General features: G+C 47.7%; 2 protein-coding genes across 6 annotated transcripts in view; one reads left to right on the forward strand and one right to left on the reverse strand.

Moving 5' to 3' along the window:
* The window catches only part of POFUT1 (protein O-fucosyltransferase 1), an 18,060-nt gene extending 13,214 nt beyond the window's left edge, over window positions 1-4,846 (reverse strand). The window contains exons 1-2 of one of the 2 annotated variants that reach the window (XM_089660203.1): window positions 4,551-4,846; window positions 56-177 (exon numbers count right to left, since the gene is read on the reverse strand). In XM_089660203.1, the coding sequence (XP_089516329.1) occupies window positions 56-177; window positions 4,551-4,692 (264 nt within the window). In that variant the 5' untranslated portion in view covers window positions 4,693-4,846. The remainder of the gene's footprint in view (window positions 1-55; window positions 178-4,550) is intronic. The other variant, XM_089660204.1, reaches the window with a different exon arrangement.
* LOC149438136 (zinc finger protein PLAGL2-like) lies at window positions 4,722-15,764 on the forward strand. Of its 4 annotated transcripts, none has more exons than XM_089660199.1 (4): window positions 4,722-4,954; window positions 10,764-10,897; window positions 12,562-12,867; window positions 13,529-15,764. In XM_089660199.1, exons 3-4 carry the CDS (start codon window positions 12,632-12,634, stop codon window positions 14,646-14,648), a joined length of 1,356 nt encoding a protein of 451 aa, XP_089516325.1. In that variant the 5' UTR covers window positions 4,722-4,954; window positions 10,764-10,897; window positions 12,562-12,631; the 3' UTR covers window positions 14,649-15,764. The 4 variants fall into 4 exon arrangements, with proteins under 4 accessions (XP_089516325.1, XP_089516326.1, XP_089516327.1 ...); XM_089660200.1 differs by having other exon boundaries at window positions 10,831-10,897; XM_089660201.1 differs by lacking the exon at window positions 12,562-12,867.
* Window positions 15,765-22,419: the final 6,655 nt, after the last annotated feature.

Consider the following 22,419-nt stretch of genomic DNA (forward strand, 5'->3'; position numbering starts at 1 on the left):
TCATGTAGATTTATCCCAGAAATTCTGATGCTGTAATAGTCTCTTTAATACTCACATTACTGAATGGCTGGCGGTGATGGTTATACACAATCCAGGGAGGGACCACCAGAGTCCGGTTCACCATCTTTGCGAATGCCAACGTACCGAGGAAATGATCCGCCTGATTGCCAAAACGTCCTGAGCAAAAAGCCCAACATGTCAGATGATAGAACATTGTTCACATGGCAACCTATCTGCATCATACTAATAGGAACATCATAATACTATTCTATGAATGAATGGCACCTTACTCTCCTCTCCTGAAATACTCTGCACTGCTGGAGGACTCCGCTCCTTCCTCTATAACTCTCCTCTCCTGAAATACTCTGCACTGCTGGAGGACTCCGCTCCTTCCTCTATAACTCTCCTCTCCTGAAATACTCTGCACTGCTGGAGGACTCCGCTCCTTCCTCTATAACTCTCCTCTCCTGAAATACTCTGCACTGCTGGAGGACTCCGCTCCTTCCTCTATAACTCTCCTCTCCTGAAATACTCTGCTCTGCTGGAGGACTCCGCTCCTTCCTCTATAACTCTCCCCTCCTGAAATACTCTGCGCTGCTGGAGGACTCCGCTCCTTCCTCTATAACTCTCCCCTCCTGAAATACTCTGCGCTGCTGGAGGACTCCGCTCCTTCCTCTATAACTCTCCTCTCCTGAAATACTCTGCTCTGCTGGAGGACTCAGCTCCTTCCTCTATACCTCTCCTCTCCTGAAATACTCTGCTCTGCTGGAGGACTCCGCTCCTTCTTCTATAACTCTCCTCTCCTGAAATCCTCTGCACTGCTGGAGGACTCCGCTCCTTCCTCTATAACTCTCCTCTCCTGAAATCCTCTGCACTGCTGGAGGACTCCGCTCCTTCCTCTATAACTCTCCCCTCCTGAAATACTCTGCACTGCTGGAGGACTCCGCTCCTTCCTCTATAACTCCTCTCCTGAAATACTCTGCACTGCTGGAGGACTCCTCTCCTTCCTCTATACCTCTCCTCTCCTGAAATACTCTGCGCTGCTGGAGGACTCCGCTCCTTCTTCTATAACTCTCCTCTCCTGAAATACTCTGCACTGCTGGAGGACTCCGCTCCTTCCTCTATAACTCTCCTCTCCTGAAATACTCTGCACTGCTGGAGGACTCCGCTCCTTCCTCTATAACTCTCCTCTCCTGAAATACTCTGCACTGCTGGAGGACTCCGCTCCTTCCTCTATAACTTTCCTCCTGAAATACTCTGCACTGCTGGAGGACTCCGCTCCTTCCTCTATAACTCTCCTCTCCTGAAATACTCTGCACTGCTGGAGGACTCCGCTCCTTCCTCTATAACTCTCCTCTCCTGAAATACTCTGCTCTGCCGGAGGACTCCGCTCCTTCCTCTGTAACTCTCCTCTCCTGAAATACTCTGCACTGCTGGAGGACTCTGCTCCTTCCTCTGTAACTCTCCTCTCCTGAAATACTCTGCACTGCCGGAGGACTCCCTTCCTTCCTCTATAACTCTCCTCTCCTGAAATACTCTGCTCTGCCGGAGGACTCCGCTCCTTCCTCTATAACTCCCCTCTCCTGAAATACTCTGCGCTGCTGGAGGACTCCGCTCCTTCCTCTATAACTCTCCTCCCCTGAAATACTCTGCGCTGCTGGAGGACTCCTCTCCTTCCTCTATAACTCTCCTCTCCTGAAATACTCTGCGCTGCTGGAGGACTCCGCTCCTTCCTCTATAACTCCTCTCCTGAAATACTCTGCACTGCTGGAGGACTCCTCTCCTTCCTCTATAGCTCTCCTCTCCTGAAATACTCTGCGCTGCTGGAGGACTCCTCTCCTTCCTCTATAACTCTCCTCTCCTGAAATACTCTGCGCTGCTGGAGGACTCCGCTCCTTCCTCTATAACTCTCCTCTCCTGAAATACTCTGCACTGCTGGAGGACTCCTCTCCTTCCTCTATAACTCTCCTCTCCTGAAATACTCTGCACTGCTGGAGGACTCCGCTCCTTCCTCTATAACTCTCCTCTCCTGAAATACTCTGCACTGCTGGAGGACTCCGCTCCTTCCTCTATAACTCTCCTCTCCTGAAATACTCTGCACTGCTGGAGGACTCCGCTCCTTCCTCTATAACTCCTCTCCTGAAATACTCTGCACTGCTGGAGGACTCCGCTCCTTCCTCTATAACTCCTCCCCTGAAATACTCTGCACTGCTGGAGGACTCCGCTCCTTACACTCTCTCTTCTTTTTTAAGTGTCCCCATTGAAAAGAGTTCCCTCTATTCCTGTTCTGGTAACACTTTGAAACGTTGGATTTCCCATCACTTTCGGCGTTGCTTCTTTCCCTCACTAGTATGGAATTCTGGAAGGAGGAAATCCCTGGAGAGGAGGGTGGAGGAGAGGAGGGTGGAGGAGAGGAGGGAGGAGGAGAGGAGGGTGGAGGACAGTGTGATGGGCTATGTTCACAATGGTCAGCATGGTGCTGGGAGCACAGGGACCTCTCCGCCTGTCCCGGATTAGGCTGAGCAGGGTGTGCCGATCCTCCGCTGTGCCTCAGGAAATCCATTTTATATAAAAACAGAGAATAATGAATGAGGGATAATGGGGGTGCAGATCGCTGATAAGGAGCGGCTCCGGAACGCACTGAAATCACCAAATCTGAGCATGTCACCACAATGGAGGGCGGCCAATGAAGACCCTCATCACCGGCTATGTACCACAAACATGACACCCTCATAGGGTCAGCATACAGTCTGTAGGGTCAAAAGTCAGTGTCCCCCCCTCATAGGTTCTGAGGTCGGTGCCCCCCTCTCTCTATAGGGCCAGAGGTCGGTGTCAGGGTGGATAAAAATCAATGATTTTTTTAAAAAAATAAAAAAAATTGGATTTTTTTGATTTAAATCGGATTTTTTTGATTTAAATCGGATTTTTTTTTCATTTAAATCGGATTTTTTTAAATAAAATGCTTTTTGAGGAAAATATATTACCATCCAAAGGTTATTCCATCATGAAATAAAGATTAGTTTTTTAATCATGTAGAATAAGGCTGTATATGTTTAATTGTTTTGGTAAATAAATTCCATGAATCCATTCACAATGTCACGCTCTTCCAGAGGTGTTTGTAAGATTATTGGGCAGTTTCTCTGCCTACAAGATATTATCACAGATGATTGGTTTACTTTTGTAGTTCTCAAAACTGAATTTGACTCAGCGGAGATCACAGGCCTCTTCACAGCAACAATGTTATAACATGAACAGAGTTAAGAAAAAGACCTTCATCCTAACTTCTACAAACCTATGAATACAGAATCAGCCCCTTCAGTGCTAAGGTGCAAGAAGTTCAGTGAATAGAATAGAAACAATATTTTTCTGATTGTTTGGAGTGGAATAGATCTGCACAAGAAGAAAGTGAAGCTCAGTGCGAGGAGGGAGGGGCCGACAGTGCAAGGAGGGAGGGGCCAACAGTGCAAGGAGGGAGGGGCAGACAGTGCAAGGAGGGAGGGGCCGACAGTGCGAGGAGGGAGGGGCTGACAGTGCGAGGAGGGAGGGGCTGACAGTCTAAGTTTCTTCAAATATATATATTTTGTTTAGCCAAATTAGTTACCAAACATGGATGTTTAAGCGAATCACATATGCTGGAATGTTATTGTTTCAGATGAACAAATCTATTTAAATTGTTATTATTAAGGAAATGATTATTTTTCTACTTCCTAATTACAACAGAAAAGTTGTCCAAATATGAATGATTAACCTATTAAACTGGGGATAAAAAAACTAATATGAAAAGTTGTTCTAAAAATCTTCATCTACTTGTATATTAGAGTTATACCAGCAAGAATTAGTCTTTATGTAGAAAACTAGGATTTACATCAAGCCTTACTGACTAGTGATTTAAATCAAATTCACCATGGTCGGTGTTCCCCTCTCTCTCCCTGTAGGGTCAGAGGTCAGTGCACCCCCCCCTCTCTCTCTCTCTCTCTCTCTCCCTGTAGGGTCAGAGGTCAGAGCCCCCCTCTCTCTCCCTGTAGGGTCAGAGGTCAGTGCACCCCCCCCTCTCTCTCTCTCTCTCTCCCTGTAGGGTCAGAGGTCAGTGCCCCCCCTCTCTCTCTCTCTCTGTAGGGTCAGAGGTCAGAGCCCCCCTCTCTCTCCCTGTAGGGTCAGAGGTCAGTGCCCCCCTCCCTCTCTCTGTAGGGTCAGGGGTCAGAGGTCAGTGCCCCCCTCTATAGGTTCAGAGGTCGGTGTCCCCCTCTCTCTCTCCCTGTAGGGTCAGAGGTCGGTGTCCCCCCTCTATAGGGTCAGAGCCCCCTTCTCTCTCCCTGTAGGGTCAGAGGTCAGTTTCCCCCTCTATAGGGTCAGAGGTCAGTGCCCCCTCTCTCCCTGTAGGGTCAGAGGTCAGTGCCCCCCTCTCTCCCTGTAGGGTCAGAGGTCAGTGCCCCCCCTCTCTCTGTAGGGTCAGAGGTTAGCGCCTCCCCTCTCTCTCTCTCTGTAGGGTCAGAGGTCAGTGCCCCCCTCTATAGGGTCAGAAGTCGGTGTCTCCCCTCCCCCTCTCTCACCCATACACGGACAGTAGAGAAGGTATCCGGTCGGTTCCCCGGCACCCCCCTCCACACTCAGCCCCATCAGGAGCAGTACGAGGATCCCGGGGCACTCCGCTCTCCCCATCCCGGCCGGAAGTCCTCCTCCGGGGGCCGCCATGTTGGTTGTGGCAGAGGGGAGGAGGCCGCCATATTGCAGGGGGCAGGGAAGGGGAGGCCGGTGACAGGAGGAGGCCCCCGGGCCGCGAATTGGACAGCCGAGACATAGCGCGGTGCCCGGCCACACCCCTCTGTGACCCGAGTGCGGAAAATCCCCCGGACAGAGACACCCGGATCCGGGTCACCCAGCCCCACACGTCACTCCCACAATCCTCCGCGACTCCGACTCCGGCCTCCGGGGATAACGGGAGAGAGAGAGCGGGGTGAGTGCGGCCTTCCCCTCCCCCATCCCAGAATAAAATATATAGAGAACTTCCCCTCCCCCTCCTTGTGTCTGATCAAACCCCCCAATAATATATAGACTCACACCCCTGTACCCCCAATAATATCTGTACTTACCCCTCCCCCTTATAGCCCCTGTACCCCCAATGTGACCAATTTACCCCCCAATAATCTGTATACACCCATCCCCCATATATACTCATACCCCTGTACCCCCAATGTCACTAACCTCCCCCCAATAATCTGTATAGAACTCTGTACCCCCAATGTCACTAACCTCCCCCCAATAATCTGTATACACCCTGTACCTCCAATGTCACTAACCTCCCCCCAATCTGTATACACCCTGTACCCCCAATGTGACCAATTTACCCCCCAATCTGTATACACCCATCCCCCATATATACTCACACCCCTGTACCCCCAATGTCACTAACCTCCCCCCAATAATCTGTATACACCCTGTACCCCAATGTCACTAACCTCCCCCCAATAATCTGTATACACCCTGTACCCCCAATGTCACTAACCTCCCCCCAATAATCTGTATACACCCTGTACCCCCAATGTCACTAACCTCCCCCCAATAATCTGTATACACCCTGTACCCCCAATGTCACTAACCTCCCCCCAATAATCTGTATACACCCTGTACCCCAATGTCACCAACCTCCCCCCAATAATCTGTATACACCCCTATACCCCAATGTCACCAACCTCCCCCCAATAATCTGTATACACCCCTATACCCCAATGTCACCAACCTCCCCCCAATAATCTGTATACACCCCTGTACCCCAAGTGTTACTGGCATCCCCCCCCCACACACACACTGTACCCCAAAACTATCTACTCTCCTCCCCCTATAGATATTCCCATTTCCTGTAATAATCCAGATAATCCTGACCCCCTAATCCTGCCCTAACACCCCTGTACCCCCCACCCCCGATATATCATACCCCTTTTCCTAACATGCCTTCACTATGCACCCCCATAATATTCACACTCCACCTTCATGTTATACTCCCGCCCTCCCCTGTACCCCAATGTAAGAAAGCTGCACCCCAGTTATATATACACTATATTGCCTAAAGTATTGGGCCACCAGCCTTTCCACGCACATGAACTTTAATGGTTTCCCAGTCTTAGCCCAGTGGCGGCGTGCTTTACACCACGGCATCCAACGCTTTGCATTGCACTTGGTGATAGAAGGCTTGGATGCAGCTGCTCGGCCATAGAAACCCATTCCATGGAGCTCTCTACACACTGTTGTTGGGCTCATCTGAAGGCCACACCAAGTTTGGAGGTCTTTAGCTAATGACTCTGCAGACAGTTGGTGACTTCTGCGCACTGTGCGCTTCAGCATGCGCTGACCCCGCCCTGTCATGTGACGTGGCCTACCACTTGGTGGCTGAGTGGCTGTTGTTCCCAGTTGCTTCCACTTTGTTATAATCCCACTAACAGTTGAGCGTGGAATATTTAGTAGCCAGGAAATGTCACGGATGGACTTATTGCCCAGGTGGCCACCTATCACAGGACCACGCTTGGAGTCACTGAGCTCCTGAGAGCGACCCATTCTTTCACCAATGTTTGTAGAAGCAGTCTGCATGCCTAGGGGCTTGATTGTATACACCTGTGTCCATGGAGGGGATTGGAACACCTGAATCACATGATTTGGAGGGCGGGGACAATACTTTTGTCAAAATTGTGGGTGTAGTCTGTGTAGGGGTACAGGAAGAAACTCGCAACTATATACACCCCCCCATGTCAATGTACACCTATATACACCCCCCCATATCAATGTACACCTATATACACCCCCCCCTATATAAATGTACACCTATATACACACACACCCCTATAAATGTACACCCCCCCCTATATAAATGTACACCTATATACACACACACCCCTATAAATGTACACCCCCCCTATATAAATGTACACCTATATACACCCCCCCTATATAAATGTACACCTATATACACCCCCCCCATATCAATGTACACCTATATACACCCCCCCCATATCAATGTACACCTATATACACCCCCCCATATCAATGTACACCTATATACACCCCCCCTATATAAATGTACACCTATATACACCCCCCCCCTATATAAATGTACACCTATATACACCCCCTTATAAATGTACACCTATATACACCCCCCTATATAAATGTACACCTATATACACCCCCCCTATATAAATGTACACCTATATACACTCCCCCTATATAAATGTACACCTATATACACACACCCCTATATTAATGTACACCTATATACCCCCCTTATAAATGTACACCTATATACACCCCCCCTATATAAATGTACACCTATATACACCCCCCCTATATAAATGTACACCTATATACACCCCCCCTATAAATGTACACCTATATACACCCCCCCTATAAATGTACACCTATATACACCCCTTATAAATGTACACCTATATACCCCCCCTATATAAATGTACACCTATATACACCCCCCTATATAAATGTACACCTATATACACACACACCCTATATTAATGTACACCTATACACCCCCCTTATAAATGTACACCTATATACACCCCCCCCTATATAAATGTACACCTATATACACACACCCATGTAAATGTACACCTATATACCCCCCCCTATATAAATGTACACCTATATACACCCCCCCTATATAAATGTACACCTATATACACCCCCCCCTATATAAATGTACACCTATATACACCCCCCCTATATCAATGTACACCTATATACACCCCCCCCTATATCAATGTACACCTATATACACCCCCCCTATATAAATGTACACCTATATACACACAAATCCAGTGACATCACATTTCTGTATTTCCTTCATCGGGGATAGAGAGGAACAACCTCAGTCTAGACCTCCATCGGGTTCCAATCAGTAAATCTTGCAATCTGTATCCCGGATGGTTGTATGGTGGGAGGTGTGATTGTTGCTTTGTACCGGATCTCGGACAGACGAAGTCATATACAGAAGGGAGCTGTCATTGTCTGCTCTGGATTCCTATATACACACAGTGACTATCAAAAGTCTACACTGTTAAAAAGTCAGGTTTCTGTGATATAAAAAAAATTACACAAATATAAATAATTTCAGAAATGTTCCCACCTTTAATGTCACCTATAAACTGTACAACTCAATTGAACAAACTGACATCTTTTAGGTGGAGGGAAGTAAAAATAAAAAACACTAAAATAATCCGGTTGCATAAGTGTTCACACCCTTACACTGATCCTTTGGTGAAGCCCCTTTTGATGTGATTCCAGCACTCAGTCTTTTTGGGGGAGGAGTCTATTAGCATGGTACATCCTGACCTGGAAATATTTTCCCACTCTTCCTTGCCAAAATACCCCAAATCTGTCAGATTGCGTGTCATCTCCAGCGCACAGCCCTCTTCAAATCACCCCACAGATTTTCCATCGGATTCAGGTCTGGGCTCTGGCTGGGCCATTCCAAAACTTTCCTCTTCTTCTGGTGAAGCCGTTCCTTTGTGGAGTTGGATGGATACTTTGGGTGGTTGTCATGCTGAAAGGTGAAGTTTCTCTTCATGTTCAGCTTTCTAGAAGAAGCCGGAAGGTTTTGTGCCCATATTGACTGGCATTTGGAACTGTTCATGATTCCCTCTACCTTGACTAAGGCCCCAGTTCCAGCTGAAGAAAAACAGCCCCAAAGAATGAAGCTGCCACCACCATGCTTCACGGTGGGTATGGTGGTCTTTTGTGTTGTTTTTGCACTAAACTTATCTTTTGGAATTACGGCCAGAAAGTCCAACCTTGGTTTCATCAGACCAGAACACATTTCCTGCATGCTTTTGGGAGACTTCAGATGTGTTTTTGCAGAATGTAGCCGGGCTTGGATGTTTTTCTTCGTAAGAAAAGTCTTCTGTCTTGTCACTCTACCCCATAGCCCAGACATATGAAGAACACGGGAGATTGTTGTCACATGGACCACACAGCCAGGACTTGCCAGATATTCCTGCATCTCCTTTCATGTTGCTGTAGGCCTATTGGCCGCCTCCCAGACCAGTTTTCTTCTCATCTTTTCATCGATTTTGGAGGGACGTCCAGTTCTTGGTGATGTCACTGTTGGTCACGTCACTGTTGGTGATGTCACTGCTGGTGATGTCACTGTTGGTGACGTCACTGTTGGTCACGTCACTGTTGCGCCATATGTTCTCCACTTGATGATGACTGTCTTCACTGTGTTCCATGGTATATCTAATGCCTTGGAAATTCCTTTGTACCCTTCTCCAGACTGATACCTTTTAGCAAAGAGATCGCTCTGATCCTTTGGAAGCTCTCTGCGGACCATGGCTTTTGCTGTAGGATGCGACTAAGAAAATGTCTGGAAAGACCAACTAGAACAGCTGAACTTTATTTGGAGTTAATCAGAGGCACTTTAAATGATGGCGGGTGTGTATTGATTCCTATTTAACATGAGTTTGAATGTGATTGCTTAATTCTGAACACAGCGACATCCCCGGTTATAATAGGGTGTGCACACTTATGCAACCACATTATTTTAGCCTTTTATGTTTACTTCCCCCCCCCCTAAAAGATTTCAGTTTGTTGTTCATTTGAGTTGTACAGTATTATAGGTGGAAAAAGTTCTGCAATTATTTATCTTTTTTTACATCACAGAAACCTGACATTTTAACAGGGGTGTGAAGACTTTTTATATCCACTGTAGGAGGTGGAATGTGGGTGATCATTGTGTTGTGTAAGGCGTGAGTACCTCATACAGACTGTATTATACATCGCACCCCTCCTGTGCCCCCCACTATACTATAATCACATCCATCCACCCCCAGTGTAACAATCCTTCCCTCTTTATATTCCAATCCCCCCCCCCCCCCCATCGTATATAGAGGTACCTTTGTGGCCCCGTCGATTTACACGACACTCCTATATATTGTACGTTCAGATCAGTCCCTGTCCTCGAGCGTACAATCTAAGGTCCCTTACTTAAGCCTCAAACATGATGAGAAAATCGGATGAAAAATACCATTTTCAGAGCGACAATCTGATACCTCTCGAGAGCCAATCACAACAGTTCTTGCAAAAATACCCGAAGGGACAAACCTATATATTCTTCTCGTAAAAGAAGAGAACAAATTTCTGTGTAGTTAGTATAGTATTTGTACGAGAAAAAAAAAATCACGTGACCAAGACCGCGCATGCGCAGAAAAGAATACGTGACGTCACTTCCGAAGTGTTGTCCTATCGGAATATTCAGAACTTCATTTTCAATATGAGAATAGCATGCAAAGAAAAAAGATTGAAGATCATTTGTCCAATATTCTCATCATGTGTACAGGGCTTATCTTTCATTTATAGTAGGATCAATTTAGACAGGAGCCAAATAACCTCCCAGCATGTGGGAGGAAACCGGAGTACCCGGAGGAAACCCACGCAGGCACAGGGGGAACATGCTAAGTCCAGGCAGGTGGTGCCGTGGTCAGAATTTGAACTGACGTAGGGTTGACCGTTCAAATCCCGACCACAGCACCTCCTGCCTGGACTTAGCATGTTCTCCCCGTGCCTGCAAGGCGGAAGTGCTAACCCCCTTAGCCACTGTATTGCTCTTCTTGATATTCCTGCTCACCTAATCTCTGAAGACTGGACAGGGGCCAGCCGCCCCCCCCCCATTCATATCACATAGAGATGAGCCATCCACACCACACAGGGGAAGATAGAAACACCTATGAAAGACTGAACCTTCGCCCTTAATGTCCTCTTTACAGAAGCCACGCCCCCCAGGCTCAGTGCGCCTCTACATCCTGTCATTGTGACCTCTCTGTTACTGTCCAGGTTGGAAGATGGTGAGGTGGTCACTGCAGCGTCTCCCCGCAGGGTGAACAGGACCACAGAGACTCAGGTACGTCATAGTGTTGTCACTCCTAAACGTTTTCCTTTATATCTAGTCCTATTAATGCTGGGCTGCAGGTAAATAGATACCACTTTGAAAAGGTTGTGAATCATGTCCCTTTAAAAGGACTGGTGGCGGCCTGAAGATCAAAGGAAACAAGCTAGCCGCCATTGACAGAGCACTGTGTAACCTGATGGACCACAGTCTGTGTAAAGGCACCTAAGTCTACCCACCCTGGTCACAGCCCCCCCCCCCCCCCCCTTGGATGAATTGCCAGGTAGATTCGGTATTGTAACCCCCCCCCATACACCTCCCCAGTGAAGCTGTAACAGTCCTGAATCTTGCACAGCTGCAAAGTCTACTGCGATACGTAGCTCTTGGATTTATGATATTGCAGCTGGATTCAGCAGGCTTTTCAGAGTGGTTTAGGTTTGGCATGCAGCCTCTCATTGGATGATCCTGTGGTGTGCAGCCTCTCATTGGATGATCCCGTGGTGTGCAGCCTCTCATTGGATGATCCCGTGGTGTGCAGCCTCTCATTGGATGATCCCGTGGTGTGCAGCCTCTCATTGGATGATCCCGTGGTGTGCAGCCTCTCATTGGATGATCCCGTGGTGTGCAGCCTCTCACTGGATGATCCCGTGGTGTGCAGCCTCTCATTGGATGATCCCGTGATGTGCAGCCTCTCATTGGATGATCCCGTGGTGTGCAGCCTCTCACTGGATGATCCCGTGGTGTGCAGCCTCACATAGGATGATCCTGTGGTGTGCAGCCACTCATTGGATGATCCTGTGGTGTGCAGCCACTCATTGGATGATCCCGTGGTGTGCAGCCTCACATAGGATGATCCCGTGGTGTGCAGCCTCACATAGGATGATCCCGTGGTGTGCAGCCTCACATAGGATGATCCCGTGGTGTGCAGCCTCTCATAGGATGATCCCGTGGTGTGCAGCCACTCATTGGATGATCCTGTGGTGTGCAGTCTCTCATAGGATGATCCCGTGGTGTGCAGTCTCTCATAGGATGATCCCGTGGTGTGCAGCCTCTCATTGGATGATCCCGTGGTGTGCAGCCTCCAAAAATGTGGCTGTACAGAATCAGGGCCAGTAAGGACATTGCTAAACACAGCGATTTAAAAAGCAGGACACAGTTTAAAGGTTACATTTAGAGTGGTTCTAAATTCAAGTTTTTTACTTCAATGCATTCTGTGCATTAAGGTAAAAATCGTGTAGCAGCCCCCCCCCCCCCTCAACACTTAACAGAGCCCCCTCTTGATCCAGCAATGTCCACAAGAGCCTTGGTTCTCTGGGGACGCTCACTCCTGATTGGCTGAGGCAGCAGCGGGAGCCATTCAGGAGAGGGAGGGGGCGGAGCCGCAGCAGTGTGTGTGAATAGACACACAGAGCAGCTGCTTCGGAGCGCGCCTGCTCGGGTGCCCCCATAGCAAGCGGTTCGCTATGGGGGCACCCGAAAGGAGGGAGGGGCCAGGAGCGCCGGCCCCAAGAAGAAGAGGATCTGGGCTGCTCTGTGCAAACCCATTACACAGAGCAGGTAAGCGTAACATGTTTATTATTTTTAGGGGAAGAAAGCAAGAATTTAGTATCGCTTTAAAACTAGTCATCCAGCAGATCTGTTCTAAAGGTGCCACTAGTAATAGTGTTTTGTCTGTCTAGGAAGCGGCCAGCAGCTTGGCACCAATGGGGAAACGACATCAGACGTAACGTTGGTACAAGCAGTTCGGACATGAAGACGCTCTTCTTTAATGCCGCAGTTAACGAAGGTTGCGGCGAGTGGAAGCCGGAGGGTGACCCCCAGCGTGGAGAGGAACGGGCGCAGAGCAGGTTTCTACAGGACGCCACTGGACAGGATGTGCCGCGTACAAGCGGGCAGGAGAGTCCGCCACAGCCAGACCAGAAACGCTTCACCTGCCCCCAGATACTTTGCGACAAAACCTTTGCCTCAAAGTACAAGCTCTGCAGGTAGCGCTCTTATTGCGGCATTCATAGGGTCACTAGTACTTTGTTAGGTCACATGACCATCCCCCCCCCGAAAGACGTAAGCTGGACAGGGGCCCTGGCTTCATATGCTGGAAGAAGTGCCCATTTCTTCTGGGTCACTGAGCCGAAAACCTGATGCATATTTAAGAGCCAGTGATAGGCGGAGGCATATTTGGTGCCCTCAGTTATGAACCCTAAAGCCCAACTCAAATTTCTGTTCACAGTCATCGAACGCCATCCAGTCTTCCCTCAATACAGTCTGTTCTCTACCAGCACACTACAGAGAAGGACCCTTGCGCTCTGTGAGGAAGTAGTGGTCTCTCTGCAGAGGTCCAGAATCCCCCATGCCGAGTCAGAGCGAAAGCTCTCCAATCAGTAGGCAACATGAGCTTTTGCTGATTGGAGGACTGTAAATCTGATACAGCAGGAGGCATGTTGGACCTCTGCAGAGGGACTACTGCTTCCATACAGAGAGCAAGGTACTTTCTGTGCAGAATGCTGGCAGGGGACAGGCTATTCTGCTTTGTAAAGAAAGGGAAATTTAGGACTTGCTTTGCTGCACCCAAAAAGTATTTAGCCGATTTAAAGGGAAAGTGCCTTGTAGGCAGATTATTTTTAAACATGCCTCTCTAATTGTTTCTAGGCACATGGCTACCCACTCTATGCAGAAATCACACCAGTGCTTTCACTGCGGCAAAATGTTCCACCGCAAGGACCATCTAAAGAACCATCTGCAGACCCACAATCCGAACCGCGTGGCTCTCCAGTGCCCAGAATGCAGCAAGAACTACAGCACCAAATACGGACACCGCCGCCACCTCGCCTTACATGCCATCGCCCGGGGAGACCTGAGCTGCACCATTTGCCTTCAGGTCTTCAGAGACCGCCAGTCGGTGTTGGAGCACCTGAAGAGTCACAACCACCGTCCTCCAGCGGGCAACCGGGAGAAGAAGTACCCATGCGAGCACTGTGACCGGTGTTTCTACACCCGCAAAGACGTGCGCCGACACCTGGTGGTGCACACTGGGCGCAAGGATTTCCAGTGCCACTGCTGCGCGCAGATGTTTGGCCGCAAAGACCACCTGACGCGGCATATGAAGAAGAGCCATTGCGAGGAAGTGCAGATTAAGCTGGAACCCCCAGATGACTTCAGCCACGTGAGCTGCCGACCGGCCATCGTGAAGGAAGAGCATGGGCCAGTCATGTGCATGCAGCCTCGGGATAACCTAGCAGCAGGAATGTACACTACACCATTTCAGCCAATGCCAAGCCCCGCCCTTCCCCCTTCTCTGATGCCAAACTCCTTGCCCCTAGGGCTTAACTACCCCACCGAAAGTGCACCTACCTTCTCAACAGAGCCATCGAGCAGGTTCCAGTTCACATCTACCTCATACTTTCCAAAAAGTGAGATGGATCCTTTTGTGTCCGATGGATCTGGCAGCTTCGCCCTCCCCTCCACCGATTTGTCTTCTTTTCCACCTCAAGCGTCCTTGGATGAGTCTTTCCTTTCCGCGTTGTGCGATCCTCTATCCTCGGGCGTAGATTTCAGCCATTTTCTTGGATTCTTGCCCCTTAACTTCCCTCCGTGTAACCTCCCGGTCACCGGCCCAGAACCGACGGTGGGAGAAAATCAGTCATTCTTGTCTTCTTTGGGCCACACGCAGACGCCAACGGGCTCCATGGCCGGAGAACTGGCTCTGCCTCATTATACCTCAGACATTAATTCTACCACATTGCCTCAGTTTCACCAAGCCTTCAAGTAAACATGGTGAAAACATTTTTTTTTGTTGTTTTTTTTCAATTCTTACCTCATTTTGTTGCCATCTTCCAAGCGAACACGTTAGCCACCATCAAGGCCTAGAGGTCCTAGGTGACCCTACTTGTCTAGTTTTTGGCAAAAACCTGTATTTTTTTTTTTCCCCAGTTGTTCAGCAACAGAGAATCTTACCTCAGGACCAGAGACCAAACCATTCCACGTTTGGTGGAAATGAGAAAGAAACCCGACAATGTGAAACTGGTGGCATTGGCGGAGGGTTGGACAAGATGGCAGACGGGCCGTGGTGTTGCTTGAGCCTGCGTCGACACCTCCTCCCCTTGGCCACCTCTGGATGTGTGTAGGAATGGGTCTTCTGAATGAGAACCTGTTTTGAGTCCTCTGTTACCATAGCAGTGCCAATTCTCATCTACCTCTTCTAGATCTACGTAAAAGACTATTCCCTTCCGGAGGAGACCAGTTGAATCCCTCGCAGTGGGATGGTTGTACTAATCCCAGTTGTAGCTCCCACTTCCTCTCCCCTTCTCATAATACCTCACTATGCAGTTTACAATGTACATAGTTCTTCTGATAAGTGACAAGCTGTGCCAGGGTGCTTTGGTGCCCCGTGGTGGCATTTTTAAAGAAGTGCTTTAGTTTTGACCACAGTGTTCAAGTTGAGTCCTGCACACATATCTTGCCTATGTTCATCAGGATGACAGCATAACAGTATTCATTCCAAGTCTTCTGTCTATACCTATCCGCACAGTGTTTTCTTGATGACTTCTACTGGAGGTTCCACAGCAGTCAGATAGACGATTGGCCAGGGGCCTTTCTGTTTTGTTACAGCCTATTACCTCTTATGGGCAAGCCGAGGTTAGTGTTTAGTCTGAACCCTTATCTGAGATCAAACCTACTACAGTGTTCATGTTGCTGTAAATGCTCAGTCGGATCTTTGGTTTTCTACAGTTCCTGCTCCCTTAAAACAGTCTACCAGGCCAGGAGTGCCAAACAATCGTCCAAGAGTCTGGAGTTTAATGGGGAGGGTGGGGAGTCTGTTTGGCCCACAAATGACGAATGGTTTTCTGCTGTGAACCAATTTTATCATTACAAACTCTGAATTTTTGGACATTTGTTTGGCGTTTTCATTGGTCCAACCATTCTCAACCAGGGATACTCCAGTGGTTGGCTAGGTGTTCATTGAGATGTGACTGATTGACCTCCTGTCTGATGGTAACTGAATGGTTCTGGTCCCTATACCACATAGCAGAGCCAGCAGAATGGCACCAATGATCTTTTTAAGCTGTCTGTAGTGGTGGCATTCTAACCATCAATGTAAGGGACATTCTTCCCACTGACCACCAATGTAAGGGACATTCTTCCCACTGACCACCAATGTAAGGAACATTCTTCCCACTGATCACCAATGTAAGGAACATTCTTCCCACTGACCACCAATGTAAGGGACATTCTTCCCATCAACCATCAATGTAAGAGGGACATTGTTCCCACTGACCATCAATTTAACGGGCATTTTTCCACTGACCACCAATGTAAGGGACATTCTTCTCACCAACCATCAATGTAAGAGGGACATTCTTCCCATCAATGTCAGAGGAACATTGTTCCCACTGACCCCCAATGTAATGGGCATTTTTCCACTGACCCCCAATATAAGGGACATTCTTCCCACCGACCACCAATGTAAGACATTCTTCTCACTGACCTCCAATGTAAGGGACATTCTTCCCACTGATCACCAATGTAAGACATTCTTCTCACTGACCTCCAATGTAAGGGACATTCTTCCCACTGATCACCAATGTAAGACATTCTTCTCACTGACCTCCAATGTAAGGGACATTCTTCCCACTGACCACCAATGTAAGGGACATTCTTCCCACTGATCACCAATGTAAGGGACATTCTTCCCACCGACCATCAATGTAAGGGGCATTCTTCCCACTGACCCCCAATGTAAGGGACATTCTTCCCACTGACCCCCAATGTAAGGAACATTCTTCTCACTGACCCCCAATGTAAGGGACATTCTTCCCACCGACCATCAATGTAAGGGGATTATCTTTACTTCTGACCACCAATTTAAGTGGGACATTCTTCCCAGTGACCACCAATGTAAGAGGGACATTCTTCCAACCGACCATCAATGTAAGAGGGACATCCTTCCCACAGACCATCAATGTAGAGAAGACATCCTTCCCACTGATCACTAATGTAAGTGAGACATCCTTCCCACCAACCACCAATGTAAGTGAGACATCCTTCCCACCAATGTAAGTGAGACGTCCTTCCCACCAATGTAAGTGAGTCGTCCTTCCCACCAATGTAAGTGAGACATCCTTCCCACCAATGTAAGTGAGACATCCTTCCCACCGACCACCAATGTAAGTGAGACATCCTTCCCACCAATGTAAGTGAGACATCCTTCCCACCGACCACCAATGTAAGTGAGACATCCTTCCCACCAATGTAAGTGAGACATCCTTCCCACCGACCACCAATGTAAGTGAGACATCCTTCCCACCAATGTAAGAGACATTCTTCCCACCGACCATCAATTTAAGTGGGACATCTTTACCACTAACCACCAATGTAAGAGCCATTCTCCCCACTGGCCTCCAATGAATTCTTTCTAGCAGGTGTTCCCCCTAAGATTTGAAAATGATATCAAGAGGTACAGGTTTGGGGTAAAATGGTTGAGAAAGGCTATTAGACTCTATGTTGGTTCTTAGCTCTGGGAGTGTGCCCGCTGTGTGGAGGGTCACAAATTAGCGTGCCTAGTGATGATTCAGTTTAATTCAATGAAAATCTGTATCCAGTGCCTCGTTTTTCACGTTTATTTAAGCAGCAGAATCTCTCAATATCCAGTGATTTCAGTTAAGGGCACAGAGTGCACACAGCCCTCACTGACCCACATCAGTGCTGCAGATGGCTACATTGCTTCCCTCAGTGTTAATGCAGAATGTATGGATTACACAGATAGTATTCGTTATAACCTACAGTCAGATCATTCCGCTGTCGGCGATATCCGCCACAACCAACTCAATCCTCACATCCAATATTCGTTTTCATTTTTACATTGTACCGTAACAATAGCAAAAAAGTTCCATCAGCGGGCCTCCAGGATACTTGTTGGTCTCCTGAACTCCTGGAAGACTCTTTGGCTTTCATTAGGTCTGTCTTGTATTACCTCCATCCTTCTATTCATATCATGGCACCACCCCGACCCTGAAACACGCTGTGCTGCGTCAACATGGCGCAATGGGATGTGGTTGCCTGTATCAGCCAATCAAAATATCTGCGTTAGAAGCACGTGATGGAAGCTGTTCAGTTGTCTGACTCCTGGGCTGCTTACGTGACCTGGTGTCTCAACGGACACCGATCGTTGTGCCCAGAAGACATCGGATGGCAGCTTTCATCTGATGCTTCTCCTGCAGGTATTTCCTTCCTCATTTGAAATTGGAGAGACGCTAGCGGGTCACGAGGAAGTGTGCCGAATCTGGTGGGGGCAGCAAAAATGGCACGACTGCCATCACCAAATCCCATTCCAGAGCGTGCCAATCACAAGGCAGCTGCCCACGTAGGGAGATGCACAGTGGTTGCTATTTGCAGCATCGCTGCAAGTGATTAGATCCCAGTCGCAGCAAGCCACATCCAAAGGCTCAGTGTTAGGACCCGAGTGACCATTTAAAGGGACAGTCCACACTGAAATAGTATTTTAGTGATGGTTGGACTCCAGTGGTAGAGATGAGCGCCAGGTGGGCTGGTGGTAAATCCGGATCTGAAATACAGGCGTACCTCGGTTTACGAATGAAAATCCATTGAAAATAATGCCTCGGATTACGATTTTTTTTCGCAGTTATTTTCCCCAGGATGCATTGCGCCTGGGAGGTTTATAGCGCCAGCCCCCGTGCCTTTAAAGTGCACTTTATAAAGAGTTTTGAACAGATAAGACTTTTTTTTTTTTTTTTTTTCTGGTTTTCAATGCATTTACAAATTGTTTTCGCAATACGAAGCAAGTTTCCCCAGGATGCATTGCATCTGGGAGGTTTATAGTGCCCCCGTGCATGCTGGAGTCTGTGGGTAGCACGTGGTGTCGAGTGTGGAGGGGTCAGAGCGGTTTTTGCATCTTTATAAAGTGCACTTTAAAGGCCTAAATACTGTACAGGGACATGAATGGCTCCTATTCTGGAAATGTTCAATCATGTCCCTGTACAGTATTTATGCCTTTAAAGTGCACTTTATAAAGAGTTTTGAAGGGATAAAATATATATTTTTTTTTACTTTTTTCTGACCTCCGGAACAGATTATTTGGTTTTCAGTGCATTTCTGAATTAATTTTTATTCATGTCCCTGTACAGTATTTATGCCTTTAAAGTGCACTTTATAAAGAGTTTTGAAGGGATAAAATACTTTTTTTTAACTTTTTTTCTGACCTCCGGAACGGATTAATTGGTTTTCAATGCATTCCTACGGGAAAGCGCGTTTCGATTTACAAATTTTCCGCAATACGAAACAGGACGGAGAACGCATTCAATTCGTAAACGGAGGTACGCCTGTAGACACACGTGACCCGGCGCACAGAGCACACTAAGGGCCTGTGTTGATAGGCTTCGGATTTGAGACGTGTCTGAGGTCAGGTGGGTTTGACCTGCTTCTGACTTGCATTGGACCTGCTTCAAGCAAGTTTTGCATTCTCATAGACTTGTATAGAAATGCAAAACCTGGTTTGATCCCGACAAAAGCCCGCCCACACAAGCGGGCATGATAATTTTGCTTCTTTTCAGCAAGTTACCAGTGTTAGAACAGAAGTGTGCGTTGAGCCGGGGCTCACTGTGCATTCCCTTCCTGTTCCAGTCTGTGCCGTGCAGTGCAGGAGACTACAGGATGCCAATATAAAGTCCAGTGCGGTCAGGGTTCAGCTTGTGCTGTACAAGAGCAGTGTGAACAGCAAGCTTTGACAAAGCATTTTCAGAGCTTTCAGCGAGCTTTGTTGCAGCTTTTAAAGTATCATTGAGCTCCAGTTTGTAAATGTTGAACACAGATCCTAATGTGAACAGGGGCGGACTGACAACTCATGGGGCCCCCGGGCAATAGGGGATCATGGGGCCCCTGTGTCCTTGCCCACACTCAAAGCACACCCAAAAAAGCCTATAAAAAGGTACCAGGGGCATTTCATGGGGCCCCCTACTGACTCCGGGCCCTTGGGCAGTGCCCGTGTGCTCAAATGGTCAGTCCGCCCCTGAATGTGAGTGTTGACTGTCACTTTTACTACTGTAACATGACGGCTGGACGGGACTTGTCACATGACATCCTCCTGGAACACGCTGTGCATTTGATGCCACATTTGATGACCGATCACTGTACCAGCCTGCTGCCGGTACCATGTGATCACGGTGACCAATCACAGCAGATCACATGACAATTGTTAACAATGAATGGCTTCCTTTCATTGTGCACAATTGAGTTGCTAGTTGCGATTGGTCACATTGATCACATGGTACAGACAGGACCAATCACAGCCCATATGTACAATGTGATTCGCTGTAGTCAGTCACAGCCAATCACAACAATACATACTGAACTCAGTAAAATGCTTGCTTATAGCAATGAAATTCACTGCTATAAGCAATCATAATGTGTAAAAAAAAAATCCTGATCACTTCAATAGAGTAGTATAGTGTTACCATAGTAACATTGTATTGCTCGTCACAGTTTGTATAAAAAAACAAAAAAATCGTAAAAAAAAGGAATAATTGTAATAAAACATTTTTTTTAAATTTAAAAAATGTAAATATAACATTTTAAATATATATTTTTGTTCATATTGTCACCAGTCAGTGTCCCTGATCACCTCCCCCTCAGTTTTATGATGACACTGTACTGCATTGGTGACAGTATGTTTAAAAAAAAATAAAAAATTATGAAATTTTTTTTTAAATATTTTTCTTCCAAAAAATTATGGCAAAAAATTACAACTTCAAAAAAAAAAAACAAAAAAAAAAACTCGCCATGCCGCGTTCTTACTAATTACCATGGACTGTCTGCTTTCCAAAAAGGGGTCATTTTGGGGGTGTTTGGACTGTCCCGGGATTATCTGGCCTCACAGAATCAGATGCTCCACCAGGATTGATGGATTTTTCAGATCTACTCCATAGTTGGTGGACTTTCCCTACAGACTAAATAATAAACACTGGTTTGGGCTCTTTTCACCGAAGAAATGGAGCCGAATACATTTTGGCCTAGATTTATGAAGAAAGATTATTTGCAAAATGTTATAATGAAAAAGAAGAAAAACACGGGGGGGGTTCCCCCCAAAAAATAGAAAAAAAAACCGGTGGTGATTGAAGTGTTACTGAACCCCCAACAGTACAATCAGTCTGTAGATGCAGGAAAGCATGCTTGTTATACTCACTGTGGAACCTAAGGGGTTAATCCTCCGCATTGTGTAAAAATGCTGTTTGATCCTGTCTTCTCTGATCCTACTCTTCTTCCAGTGTCCCCCTCTTATCTCCTGATAAGACATATCATGTGGAGACACTCTGCACATGTTCAGTTTAGTGTGTATTGCTAGAGAGGTTGTTTTTTTTTTTGTCTTGGGAGAGTGCATATGACCAGTACAGGGCCAATCAGCACTGTTCAGAGGTCAGGGGTTCTGCATCCTCCTAAACCAGAAAGAAAACTCCTACCAGCTTTAACCAGTGCTCTGCTGAACACTGATAGAAGTCACAAGACTGCCCTATACTGCTGATGGGAAAAGGGATTTAGCAGTTTATATTTACTAAAATAATTGCATTTCCATGTTGTGTGTACTGTGGGAGACCAGATATAGTGAATGCGGGGTCCGGGGAGAGGATATAGTGAATGCAGGGTTCGGGGAGAGGATATAGTGAATGCAGGGTCCGGGGAGAGCGGATATAGTGAATGCAGGGTCCAGGGAGACTGGATATAGTGAATGCGGGGTCAGGGGAGAGGATATAGTGAATGCGGGGTCCAGGGGAGACCAGATATAGTGAATGCAGGGTCAGGGGAGAGGATATAGTGAATGCGGGGTCCAGGGGAGACCGGATATAGTGAATGCGGGGTCCAGGGGAGACCGGATATAGTGAATGCGGGGTCCGGGGAGAGCGGATATAGTGAATGCGGGGTCCGGGGAGAGCGGATATAGTGAATGCGGGGTCCGGGGAGAGCGGATATAGTGAATGCGGGGTCCGGGGAGAGCGGATATAGTGAATGCAGGGTCCGGGGAGAGCGGATATAGTGAATGCAGGGTCCAGGGAGACTGGATATAGTGAATGCGGGGTCCGGGGAGAGGATATAGTGAATGCAGGGTTCGGGGAGAGGATATAGTGAATGCAGGGTCCGGGGAGAGCGGATATAGTGAATGCGGGGTCCGGGGAGAGCGGATATAGTGAATGCAGGGTCCGGGGAGAGCGGATATAGTGAATGCAGGGTCCGGGGAGAGCGGATATAGTGAATGCAGGGTCCGGGGAGAGCGGATATAGTGAATGCAGGGTCCAGGGAGACTGGATATAGTGAATGCGGGGTCCGGGGAGAGGATATAGTGAATGTGGGGTCCGGGGAGACCAGATATAGTGAATGCAGGGTCCAGGGGAGACCAGATATAGTGAATGCGGGGTCCGGGGAGAGCGGATATAGTGAATGCAGGGTCCGGGGAGAGCGGATATAGTGAATGCAGGGTCCGGGGAGAGCGGATATAGTGAATGCGGGGTCCGGGGAGAGCGGATATAGTGAATGTG

Source organism: Staurois parvus, unplaced genomic scaffold, assembly GCF_062004578.1.
Source record: "Staurois parvus isolate SC_StPar_1 unplaced genomic scaffold, SC_StPar_1.0 ptg001214l, whole genome shotgun sequence".
NCBI lineage: Eukaryota > Metazoa > Chordata > Amphibia > Anura > Ranidae > Staurois > Staurois parvus.

Bases quoted from the DNA above. Each gene is read 5' to 3' on its own strand.
- LOC149438136 (XM_089660199.1), top strand. From the start codon at position 12,632: ATGAAGACGCTCTTCTTTAATGCCGCAGTTAACGAAGGTTGCGGCGAG. The intron at 12,868-13,528 runs GTAGCGCTCTTA...AATTGTTTCTAG, and splicing joins TCAAAGTACAAGCTCTGCAG to GCACATGGCTACCCACTCTA.